At 42.3% G+C, this 13,302-nt stretch overlaps 1 protein-coding gene across 2 annotated transcripts in view; it reads left to right on the forward strand.

Moving 5' to 3' along the window:
- Positions 1-13,302, forward strand: part of GTF2I (general transcription factor IIi) — an 86,364-nt gene that overhangs the window by 31,676 nt on the left and 41,386 nt on the right. The window contains exons 10-13 of one of the 2 annotated variants that reach the window (XM_069873923.1): positions 3,373-3,432; positions 6,352-6,414; positions 7,571-7,672; positions 12,174-12,275. In XM_069873923.1, the coding sequence (XP_069730024.1) occupies positions 3,373-3,432; positions 6,352-6,414; positions 7,571-7,672; positions 12,174-12,275 (327 nt within the window). The remainder of the gene's footprint in view (positions 1-3,372; positions 3,433-6,351; positions 6,415-7,570; positions 7,673-12,173; positions 12,276-13,302) is intronic. The other variant, XM_069873924.1, reaches the window with a different exon arrangement.

Below are 13,302 nucleotides of genomic sequence, written 5' to 3' on the forward strand. Positions count from 1 at the left end.
ATGGTTAGAACGTGAACAGTGACGTTTGTAGCAGGCTTTTCAGAAGTTTGTGAGGATGGCAATAGCTGTCTTTCACAAGTTTCACTGCCGTGCTGAGATTCTGCTGCAAGATTTTACTGCTAACGTGTCCTGTGGTTTTAGTAATGAAGTCTTCCACCTTGTGACTGTGCTTTGTGCCCTCTGCGATACCTGCTGCAGTGGAATTAAGTTCTTACTTCTCAAGTTCTCTTCTTTTTTTGTGATTTCCTCATACGTCTATTCCCAGATGGAATATTTCTTTCGATCTGATTTCCGCTGTACTTGGTTTGGGCTTTTCTTAGCGATGTCCTGTGTGTGTCTGCCTGTTATGTGCGTGGATGTAGTGAAGTGAAAATGTCTTTGCTTCTCTTAATGTCTCCTGGTGGTAGAACTTGCAGAATTCTTTTTAATTTAATTTTCTGGTTATTACTAAATTAATCTAGTAGATTATATTGCTTTACACTTTGTAAACTCTGAAACAATTCCTGTGTCAAAGCATGATATTATGAAAAAAAAACCCTCCAAGTTTCATAACATAAATCTATATAAATCACTTAAAAAAAGACTCTGATGAGTTTACTACACATACTGTGTTTTTTATTGACATTAAGGCTGAGAGGTTTGAATTTTCTGTGCATAATCCCAGGGGCTGTAAGCCTGGTAAGTGAATCTTTTTAGCTGAAGAAATCTTTCTTGAAGTTTGAATGTGTCAAAGCCTTCTCATTTTCCTTTTTTTTATTTGTGTCACTGCATGTGTTTGCCATGAAGGTAACGCAATCTAGAGACTGTTACAGAGTACGTAGGTTAAACAGTCCTGTCAAGACTGAATTAAAGAATAGACATGAAAATATGTGCTTATGACAGGATATTTGCTTATAATAGGATGCATGCTCCTGTGTGTTAGTGCGGTATGAATGCTAATAACTGCATGTTCAGAAGTGTTCTTAGGAACTGACACTTCTGTCTGGCTGCACACGTGGAATATGCCGATTTAAATAAATGCAAATTTAGGCCATGGAAACATTTTCCAGCACACCCCGGGAGGCCGGGTTTTGTTCACGCTTGCCCTGAACAGTTGCTAATCACACTGTTTGATGAGAATTTCTCCTCCCGTGCCTGGAGCAGCAGCAGTGTCTCTGGCTTCTGCCCTGCTCCTTTCCATCCTTACATGTTTTCCTGTGTTTGGATTTGGTCTCGGCATGCACGTACCACTTTTTCTGGAGCCGTGTTGTGAATCAATTTGCGGGAGCTCCTCTGAGGTGAACAGGCTGGACCGCTGGGCTGAGACCAATGGGATGAGGTTTAACAAGGCCAAATGCCGGGTCCTGCACTTGGGGCACAACAACCCTGAGCAGCTCCAGACTAGGAGAAGTCTGGCTGGAAAGCTGCCTGGAGGAGAGGGACCTGGGGGTGTTGGTTGACAGCAACTGGACATGAGCCAGCAGTGGCCCAGGTGGCCAAGCAGGCCAGTGGCATCTTGGCTTGGATCAGAAACAGCATGGCCAGCAGGTCCAGGGAGGTTCTTCTCCCTCTGTACTCGGCACTGGGGAGACCGCTCCTCGAATCCTGAGTTCAGTTCTGGGCCCCTCACCACAAGAAGGATGTTGAGGCTCTGGAGCGAGTCCAGAGAAGAGCAACAAAGCTGGGGAAGGGGCTGGAGAACAAGAGGAACGTCTGAGAGAGCTGGGGGTGTTTATCCTGGGGAAGAGGAGGCTGAGGGGTGACCTCATTGCTCTCTATAACAACCTGAAAGGAGGTTGTGGAGAGGAGGGAGCTGGGCTCTTCTCCCAATTGACAGGTGACAGGACTAGAGGAAATGACCTCAAGCTCCGCCAGGGGAGGTTTAGGCTGGACATTAGGAGAAAATTTTTCACAGCAAGGGTCCTTGGGCACTGGCAGAGGCTGCCCGGGGAGGGGGTTGAGTCCCCTTCCCTGGAGGGGTTTAAGGGACGGGTGGACGAGGTGCTAAGGGACATGGTTTAGTGATTGATAGGAATGGTTGGACTCGATGATCCGGTGGGTCTCTTCCAAGCTGGTGATTCTATGATTCTATGAAATAGGAAAATGTTCACAGGCAGAGGGCAGGAGCAGGTTAAAGCAGCACTGAAAGGGCTGCCTGTAAACCAGGGAATCCTGTAGAGGTTTGTCATTTGAAGCCCTGTTAATTTCAAAAATCCCTGTGAAAATCTGAGCAACCAAATTAGGCAGAACTATCTCAACCAAACATTGCTGTAACCACCTAATAATGTTTTTCTTTCAAAAATATAATCTCTAAATATTGATTTTCTTGAATAACTCTGAGTATTTGTGTAGGTGCTTTCAGTTGAACTGAAATGCTCATCAAGTCTGATCGTGACCAGTCTTTTCTATCTTATCTTACTTACTGTGTATATGAAATAATGAATTCCAAGTATTTCACTTACTTGCCTTATTAGCAGTAGCATTTTCTGTTGGGAAGCTGTTAATTTGAGTTGTTGACACACTTCTAAGTCTACCTCTAGATGGCCATAATTTCTGGGGAGCGATGTGATCTGCAGGCTGTGTTTTCAAATGAGCACAGGATTCGATTTATGCAGAACAATTAGTCCAAATCCTTCCATTCCAGTGAATCCTATACGTTACCGTATGCTCCACATCCACTGAGTTTTAGATACCGATGCTATTTCTGTGCTATAGAATGATCTCTTGCTCAGTGTGAAGCCATTTGTGCTGCAGGCAGTTCACTCTCTCAGTTGAACTGCGGGAGTGCCAGAGCATTAAGCAGTAGGTTTTTAGGGGTGTTAATTTAATCTTTTAAGTGTCATTTGTGTGCTGCATTCTGCACCAGCTTTTTTATAGTGGTCCGTACGCAGCCATCACAGGAGATGTTGTGATGAAAAGCAAACAGCCTTGAAGTGTCGTAAATGATTTTAATCTCCCTGAGTTTGGTTCTTTAATGTCGATAGAAATTTGAACATCCAAAAGGACTCCCCAGGAATAGAAATTTTAACAGGCGTTGAAAAAGATTTAGCTGATTAAAAATCAATTGGAAAAAAAAGCAGAACCATCAACATTTCATGTTTTAAAATGAGTTTATTAACACAAAAAAAGTTGAAAACCTGCTGTTTGGTGTAAGTCTGATTGTACAGTAGCAGAAAAATACACGCCCCAGCCATTGCCCCGTTGAGCTGGATGAGTTAGGATTTCTGTATTATTGTTTCACGTGGTCTCTTCTAAGTAAGTTCAACATCACAGAAAGTATGAAATGAGCTGTGATATGTGAAGTTAAAGAGCTACTTGGCAAATTCCTCAGTGGGCTCGGAAAATGTATTTGTCATGGGACACACTTTAAAAGCCGTTTTCTTTGTTCCCAAGCAGGCCCTTCCGAAATATCGGAGATGGATGAGAAAATTGCCCTTGCAAAAAGTTACACAGGTAGAACCTTTAGTTGTATTTTTCTCACATGTGTGTTTTAAAATTAAATGTGTGAGTTTTACTTTTCCACGCTCTGCTTCCTTGATTTGATGTAAGAGTTAGGCTATTGAAACTTAAACTTCAACAGAAGTGAAAATTGCAGTTGTCTTAATTTTTGGGTGTCCAAGTAGAGGCGTACAGAAAGGAATCTCCTTTCTTTCTTTTCTAAATCCGAAAGCATCACTTTGATCAGTAATGCACTAGTGATTTGTGGAAATCGATATATTTCTCATCAATTCAGTCTGTTTCATAACTGGTTATAAAATTTAATAAATGTGCTTATGTGTTACAAGTATAATGTAATAATTTCTTTCAGCTCTGTGTGAGGTGAGTGGGTACAGACAGAACAAAGTACTTGGAAGGTCTGTTTGGTGGAAGGAGTTCTGTAGTATATCTGACAAATATTTACTCCAAAATTGTCTGTGTTAATACTGGTTTTCCATTTGCAAACACTAGAAAATGCTAATCTGCATTTCAGCCTATGAATTTCTGTATAACATCAGAGGACTCCTGCTGGCCTGGATCTGAGATTCAGAAACGGAGCCTTCTGTATGTTGTTCATCTGACCACGGTTCTGGAATTTTTGCTTATGAAAATCCTTACTTTGAATAGTTGATGTTAAAAGGTCCTTTTGTATTTTTATTTTGGTATGTTTTTTACTTTATATTTGTCTGAATGAAGCCATTAGGGTTTCAAATACCAGTAGCAGGTTAGAGATACAAATTGTTTTTCATGAGAATAATGGAACACCATCGTGTCGTTCTTTACAGAAAAATTTAAGAAGATGGCACCTTAATTAAAGTTTTACATCTTCTCCAATTATCCTCTTTACACATTTCCATATGGTTGGCTTTTGGATGTTTTGTTTCGCTTTTATTCTCCTAAATCAAGGCACTTTGTGACTTGCTATAAGCACCTTTTGATGGTAGTTTTCACTATTTAAATCATAAATTGCATTTGTAAGGTACTTGTCACCCAGCATCTAATGCTTTCATGTGATGTTAAAAGACATCATTCTCCAGCTAGTTTCATTCTGAGCACCCGACTCCCAAACCTGAGTAGGGAGTATTTCTTGGAGACGTCAAGGCCAAGTTATGCCAGCAGCAATATTCAGTTTTGCAAATACCATTAATTTGCGTTGAAGGTAAATATCACCATAGTTAAGGGTATAATTTCTGAAATTTCAAAGCATTTCTCTTGATAAAGGAGAATTCTTTGCTCTTGCTGACTGCACTGTTAACTCTGGCATGAGCTTTATGCTTGAGAAAGGGAAGCGTGATACGAAGTGACCAAAACTCAGACTTTGCTTTGGTGATGACTATGTAGAATTTTATAGCGACATATGCTGAGCATAACCCTTTGTCTCAGCACATGGTTTTGTTCCACACTCTTTTTCTCTGTTCTGTTCTCCTGTACAAGTTTCCATAAGAGAGGTACTGTAAGTTGCAACCTGGTTTTGCTAAGTAGACTAAACTTGTTGTTTTTGAAGGTTAGAACTTACGAAAAGATTTATAGGCAGTGATAAAAATTGCAGGTACCAGTCTAACTTCAGTTTAATTTATTGTTTAAATAGGCATACAGCGTGGACAATGTTGTCTGGATTCTGTAAAATAAAACTATTTATTGCTGATCCTCATGAAAATGAATATGAAAGAAAAATCAATGAAAATGCCTGGATTTTATGAACTCTTTGGTGTATATCCTTCAGAGAAATACATACACTAGGCATTTAAAGTTCTTCCAAGAGTTTCTTTGAAACTTGCAGCCTGGATGCTGAAGATTTGCAGGAATGATTTTTTTTTCTGCGAAGAAAAACATGCGAGGGATGTGCGAATGTAGCTTTTGGTGCAGGTCAATGTGGGATTTCACAGTTTTGCCCCTCCAGTAACCTTGACAAAGACAGTGAGAAGAGAACTGGCAAAATAAACATGCCTGGAATCCCCCAGATTGGCTGTAGCTGGTGAAGGTGTCTGGGGTCTTGGGGAGTGGGAAGGAGTGGGGAGCATGGCATGATTGACATTGAGCAATCAGAAAATTAAGATTACATGCATCGAAAGAAATGGGTTTCAACTGAATGAAATCACGTTTGAGAAATGGTGCTAGTGAATGACAACATTTAGAACGGTGGAGGTGGCTGCTGCTTAGGAGCTGTGGGTATTTACACAAGATCAAAAAATACCCGGTGATGATAATACTTTATTAAAAAACCCCTTACTTTAGTGTTTAAGCCAGTTGCTTTAATATGACTTGAAAAGAATGCACAGGCATAGCATTACTCTGCCAGAATAATTAACATACATTCCTTCATAGACTGCTACTTAGTTTTGAAATAGTTTCCAAGATAAATAGCTTCAATTTTAAACTTTGTTAAATGCAGATTGTGCTTTCTCCCATGGAGTATTGAAAACATTGTGGTTATGAATTTCCCTCTCATTTTACTGTTGGCCTTGCAGCCTGTTATGGAAATGATTATAGAGCAACAAGTGTGGCTCCATATAAATGGTAAAGAAGTGTATTATCAGTAGGGGCACACAGCCTTTGTTTATATTTTCAGTAATCCTTGATAACAAGGAAAAATATTTATCATTGTATATAATCCTATTAAGCCAAGAATAAGGAATTTCCTACTGTCATTAACACCAACTCTGCTCTGCTGCACATGCAATTTAGCAAGTATAATCCCCACCTCCTTACCCTTCTCTAGAATTGCTGAAAGGCTTATGGTAAAATGTCTTTGCTCCTGTTTTTGTTGCATGCTGTGAACGCAGAGCGTTTCACTGAGCCAGGGGCTTCTTTGGGAAGTGTTAGTTTAAATGTAAGATCACAGAGGGCTGGTTAAAAATCTGTTCTGTGTCCATCAGTCCTGTTTTCCCCCTTCAGATTCCTCCCAGCCTACCCCTTCAGAAACAAGTGAGGATCCTGAGGTCGAGGTCACCATCGAAGGTTAGTTCTCCATTCATTGGTTTTGGTCCATTAGGATTTTCTTTATCCAGAAGTGTTTTACTTGCCTGCATTACTTGGCACTGAATAACTAGGAAAGAGCATATTGGACTGACTGGGATGATTTTGAAATGGTGCATGAAAGATTTGCATCTTTCACCTATTTTTCAAGAACTGATAATGAAGAATACTTCTTATTTACCAGCCATTAATTTACATTTTAACAAGGCTTTATAGCGTTCATTGTGAAGAACACATTATTTTGTAGGTGCACTGTAGTTATATAAACTTTCTAGTTAACAAAATGTTTTGGGAAGAATTGTACTGCAACAGAAATGAAGTGTTAGAGGTGATATAAGTGAAGTTTCAATTTATTTCCCTAATAGTGATAAATATGAGCTAAAAGCCTCTATACTGACGCCTCCCTTTCTCATTTAAGTGGAGCAAAACCCATTAACCAGTGCCCCTGTTGTTTTCATGCCCTCTTTGCAACAGGTGTACTCCATCTGTTGCCAGCAGGCCTGGTATCATATAGACTGAACCATGATCAAAAAACCTAAAATTCTGCTGATGGTGCTGCTGAAATTCTACTTACAGCCAGTTATTGATCTGCCAGCTCTTCCTATTTCCTCCCTCCTCATTTCCTGCAATAGGAGGAATAGAAGAGAACACTACTTGTGTTCCTGATCCCTTAACCAATCATCCCACAGCCCTGAAATCTCTCTTGATTACCTTCTGTTTTCATGTTCCAACTTTATCACTGCCAGCCTGAAAAATCAGTAATGGATAATAATTTGAAAGCAGTACCGGGTTAGGAAGTTTTCTCTTTACATCTTAAGCCCCGGGAGGCCCCTGGGAGGCCGCAGACTTCCCTAAGGAGTGGGTGTGTTCTGCATATTGGGACTTCTTTTCCAGCCAGAAGGGAATTTCCTGTGATGGTGACATGTCTTTTTTTTTTTATGAAAGCAGTTTTGATGCACGGTGTGGGCTGATCCACGCCTCCAAGCCAGATGAGCCATGCTCTTATGAAATGTCACAATCATGTCATGATAAAGCACCATTCAATTCCTGCATTAGAGCTTTGGCCTTCAGAGCAGTTCCACCACCGCACATGAGTTCTCTGGGCATTAAAATGGTGATATTTATATGTTTCTTTAAGATGATGACGACTACCTGCCCCCTAACAAGAGACCGAAGAGCACTGAGTCAGCCAATGAAGTTGCCAGTACTGGGAGAAGAAAAGCAAGAGAGTTTGGTATTGGTGAGATAAAAATGAAAGATCATTTTGTCTCTCTGGGTTGTCTTATCAAACGAGAAGAGGAGGCTGAGGGGTGACCTCATTGCTCTCTACAACTACCTGAAAGGAGGTTGTGGAGGGGAGGGTGCTGGCCTCTTCTCCCAAGTGACAGGGGACAGGACAAGAGGGAATGGCCTCAAGCTCCGCCAGGGGAGATTTAGGCTGGACATTAGGAAAAAATTCTTTACAGAAAGGGTCATTGGGCACTGGCAGAGGCTGCCCAGGGAGGTGGTTGAGTCCCCTTCCCTGGAGGTGTTTAAGGCACGGGTGGATGAGGTGCTGAGGGATATGGTTTAGTGTTTGATAGGAACGGTTGGACTCGATGATCCGGTGGGTCTCTTCCAACCTGGTTATTCTGTGATTCTGTGATTTCACGCTGTAGGGGCGAGACACACCAGCACGAATATTCATTTAAGAGCCCAGGGCTCCTTGTGGCTGTATTGCAGCAGTACAGTGATCATCATAGGTTACCTCTGTTGTTTCTCATTATTCAAAGTGACCATCGAAAGAGGCACTGCAGGTAATTTCCTGTATTAAAACTGAGTCTAGGATTTTGTCAGCTGATTTCTTGGACAAGAAGGTAAGAGTGAATTTGCTCATGTAGTGGGTTATAGAAACCGGAGTCAGGAGCCTGTCTAGCAGGTCTTTCTAGGTATTTGCTGTGAACAGTGGAGATGTGGTGGAGGGAGCCCCTTTTTGGAAGGTAACCAAGTGACTCTTAGGCTGAGTAGCGTGGCCTGATCCCTATGGACACACACAAAGTGGGAGCCTTTTGTGATAACTTATGTATAGTTCTCACTGCAGAAATGCATTCACACGCTGTAGTTACTCTGGTTTAAGATACTTCCCGTGTGATTTCTTGCAACCCCAAGCCTCTCATTTATGTCTTGTTATGTTATGTCTTGTTTGGTTTCTGGGCAGATGCCCCATGAATCTAATCCTGCCATGGGCTGGGACACCTCCCGCTGGACCAGGTTGTTCAAGGCCCCATCTGGCCTGGCCTTGAACACCTCCAGGGAGGGAGTAGCCCAGTTTCCCTGGGCAACCTGTGCCAGTGCCTCACCATCTTTATGAAGGATTTCTTCTTAATATCTAATCTAAGTCTTCCCCCTTCCAATTTAAAGCCATTCCCCTTCATTGTATCACTAGAGCCCCTTGTAAAAAGCTCCTCTCTAGCTTTCCTGGTGCCCCCTTCAGGTACTGGATGGTCGCTATAAGGTCTGCCTGCAGCCTTCTCTTCTCCAGGCGGAACAACACCAACACTCTCAGCTTGTCCTCATAACAGAGGTGCTCTAGCCCTCAGATCAACTTTATGGCCTCCTCTAGACCCATTTCAACAGTTCCATATCCTTCTTATGTTGGGCATTCCAGAACTGGACACAGCACTCCAGATGGGGTCAACAAGAGTTGGTCAGTTGGAAAGTGTAAGATCTGGGCATGATGTAGATGATATTATAGAATAAAGGGTGGATTATATGCTGCTTCCAGCAGGGAAAACATTAATTTAATGTGTTTGACAGGGAAAGAGTTAATTTTCATGAGAAGTATGGAAGGGACACAGCTGGGGTGGCTGACCAGGCTGGCCAGTGAGGTTTTCCGTGACATCAGCATCACGTCCAGGATATATAAGGTTGGCGCAGTGGTGCGGCTCTTGGTCTAGCTTGGCTTGGTTTTGGAGTTTCTATTTTGTGGCCCATCTCAGCTTGGTTTGGTTCATGATGTTTCGGACTCACAGTGTGTGTTTCAGTGTCACTGTTCTGGGCACAGTGTGATCTGTATTGATGTCACCTGTTACACATATTCTTTTACTGTTATTCTTGTTTTCTCTCCCTTTGCTGCCCAGTTGAACCATTCTTGTCTCAGCCTATGGGTTGAGTTTTACCCTTTCTGTTTCTCCTCCTCACTCCATCTGGGAGAAGAGAGGAGTGAGTGAACAGCCCTGTGGTTCTTTGTACTAGCTAAGCTTCACGTGGTTGGTTGTTTGCTGGCTGGGTTAAACCATGACACAAGTATAATGCCCACCTTCTTACCCTTGTCTAGGATTACTGAAAGGCTTATAAGTAAAAAAAAATCTTTGCTTCTCTTTTTGGTGCTTGCTGTGAATGCAGAGTGTTTCAGTGAGCCAGGGGCTTCTTGGAGGAGTGTTATTTTAGATACAAAATCACTGAGGGCTTGGTTAAAATTCTGGTTTGTGTCCGTCAGTCCTGTTTTTCCCCCTTCAGATTCCTCCCAGCATGCCCCTTCAGAAACAAGTGAGGATTCTGAGACTGAGGTCACCATCGAAGGTTAGTTCTCCATTCATTGGTTTTGGTCCATTAGGATTTTCTTTATCCAGAAGTGTTTTACTTGCCTGCCCTACTTGGCACTGAATAAATAAGAGTATGTGCCAGTGTTGACTGCAGTGTGGATCGTGCGCTGCTTGGTAAACATATCTAGTCCAGAAATTTGTTAAAACCACAATATCCTGAGGCACGTTGGGCTGACAGTGCTGGTTTGGAAACGGTGCGTGAAAGGAATTTGCATCTTTCACTGATTTTTGAAGCATTGGTAATGAAGAATACTTGTTATTTACCAGCCATTAATTTAGATTGTAACAAGGTTTTGCAGCATTCATAATGAAGAACATGTTGTTTTATAAGCACTCTGTACTTATATAAAATTTGTAGTTAACATAAGCTGCTGAGAGGGATTGTACCATAACAGAGATGATATGTTAGAGGTGGTGTCAGTGAAGCTTCGATTTATTCCTCTAACAGTGATAATTATGAGCCGGCAATATGTGCTTGCAGCCCAGAAGTCCAACTCTACTCTGCAGTGCATGAAAAGCAGTATGGCCAGCAGGTTGAGGAAGAGGATTCTGCCCCTCTACTCCGCTCTTGTGAGACCTCACCTTGAGCCCTGTGTCCAGCTCTAGAGTCCTCAGAACAGGAAGGACATGGAGCTGCTGGAATGGCTCCAGAGGACACCCCACAAATGGTCAGAGGGATGGAACAGTTCTCCTATGAGGAAAATCTGGGAGGCTTGGAGTTGTTCAGCCTGGAGAAGAGAAGGCGCCAGGGAGACCTTATTGTGGCCTTTCAGTACTTAAAGGGTGTCGGTAGGAATGATGGGGATAGAGTCTTCAGCAGGACTCGGTGCGATAGGGCAAAGGATAATGGTTTTAAACTAAAAGAGGGGAGATTTAGACTGGATTTAAGCAAGAAATTTTTTACAGTGAGGGTGCTGAAACACTGGCACAGGTTGCCCAGGTTGGTGGCAGATGCCCCATCCTGGCATCATTCAAGATCAAGCTGAACGGGCCTTTGAGCAACCTGATCTGGTTGAAGGTGTCCCTGCTCATTGCCAGGTGGTTGGACTGAATCATCTAAAGGTCCCTTCCAACCCAAACCATTCTATGGTTCCATCATCCTGCAGCTGCTTTTAAACACTTCTGAGATTGGCTTTGCTCTGCCTGCTTCAGGAATGGGTAAGTTTAAGACCACCAAATTAGCAATTTAGGAATTAGACAATTCTTTTTAGGACAATTTTGACACATCTGACATTAGTTTCATCTTTCTATAATCCAGCAGAAAAATATAACAGTTCTTACATTACCTCAACAGAAAAGGTGACAGAATAGTCAGTAAGTTCTGTGTAAATGTAGAGTCCTTTACCACAAAAGCAAAAATGCTCCGAGAGGGTTGTCTGCAACAGATTATGATACAGCTGCAGAGGTGCAAGAGCTGTCAATAGGTTCCTAAAAGAACGATGCCGTCAGTTACATGGGCAGGTACTGTTCTGGATCTAAAAATAACTTTGATTTCCTTTGTCTGCTTTAACCATTTCTTTTCTCTAAGGTTGCAGGTATGGTTAGTCGGACAGTCTTAAAAACCCAGTAAGGAAGATGGTGTTTTGGACTGGGGAGTGACTGGTTAAGTAGCCGCTCACTGAAAAATACTTAAAGTTTGCAGTTTTCCCCCCTCTGTGAGTTTGTGTGTGTTTGAGGTGGGGCTGACCTGGTAAATGAACTTCAGTGACATCCATCAGTTTGAAACTAGTTTTAGCACATTTGAGCTCTTAAAGATAAAACTCAGGTACCGTGTTTCAATAATTATTAGTGGTCGGATACTTCCAGTTAGGTGAAATTAGATGTCGTCTGTGTCACACAGTTTCCTTCCTGATTTCTTTTCCTGTTGTATCGTCATTTTATGGTCATGACACGTCCAGTCATGTTTCAGAGCACACTATTGTTTTTCCTAGAAAGTATTGCTGTCTTATGCCTTGTGCTGGCTCTCTTATGCAAACTGTTCCTGCACAGGCCAGCAGCTTTCTGAAGTTACTCAGATGAGTGACTAGTTGTAAAATTTGATGTCCTGATAAAGCACCATTCAATTCCTGCATTAGAGCTTTGGCATTCAGAGCAGTTCCACCACTGCACATGAGTTCTCTGGGCATTAAAATGGTGATATTTATATGTTTCTTTAAGATGATGACGACTACCTGCCCCTTAACAAGAGACCGAAGAGCGCCGAGTCAGCCAATGAAGTTGCCAGTACTGGGAGAAGAAAAGTGAGAGAGTTCAGTTTTGGTGAGATAAAAATGAAAGATCATTTTGTCTCTCTGTGTTGTCTTATCAAACAACATCAGATGATTTCACGCTGTAGGAGCGAGACGCACCAGCACGAGTATTTATTTAAGAGCCCAGGGCTCCTTGTGGCTGTATTGCAGCAGTACAGTGATCATTGTGGGCTACCTCTGTTGTTTCTCATTATTCAAAGTGACCATCAAAACAGACACTGCAGGTAACTGAATACAGGGAAACTGAGTCTAGGATTTTGTCAGCTGATTTCTTGGACAAGAAGGTAAGAGTGAATTTGCTCGTGTAGTGGGTTGTAGAAACCGGAGTCAGGGGCCTGTCTGGCAGGTCTTTCTAGGTATTTGCTGTGAACAGTGGAGATGTGGTGGAGGGAGCCCCTTTTTGGAAGGTAACTAAGTGACTCTTAGGCTGAGTAGCGTGGCCTGGTCCCTGTGGACACACACAAAGTAGGTCTTTTTGGTGGTGATCACTGGAAGAGACTGCCCGGAGAGATTGTGGAGACTCCTTTATTGGACATATTCAACCCCTTGCTGGACACAATCCCATGCAGTCTGCTGGGGGTGACCGTGCTTTAGCATGGGGGTTAGACTGGATGAGCTCCAAAGATCCCTTCCAACACCCACTATTCTGTGATTCTTTCATGATACTTTATGTAGGGTTCTCACTGCAGAAATGCATCCACACACTGTAGTTATTCTGATTTAAGATACTTCCCATGTGGTTTGTTGCAGCCCCAAACCTCTCCTTTATGTCTTGTTTTGGTTTGGTTTCTGGGCAGATATGTCGTGAATGTGTGCACTCCTGTAAGGTTCTTGGCAATCAGGGTTGTGTCCTTTGGCACGGTGTTAGAGGTATTTATTAGGAGTGCTGGGATTTGAGGTCAGTTGAAAAATCCCCATGGAACCTCTTCTGACATCTGTTTTTTGTGAAACCCATTATTTTGTGCTAATTTCAGCAAAATTGAATAAAACACTGTTTAGAGCTCTGTTCTCAGAAGATCATTAATGCTAATAGGCCG

The sequence above is a fragment of the Phaenicophaeus curvirostris genome, chromosome 21, assembly GCF_032191515.1.
Source record: "Phaenicophaeus curvirostris isolate KB17595 chromosome 21, BPBGC_Pcur_1.0, whole genome shotgun sequence".
Classification (NCBI taxonomy): Eukaryota; Metazoa; Chordata; class Aves; order Cuculiformes; family Cuculidae; genus Phaenicophaeus; species Phaenicophaeus curvirostris.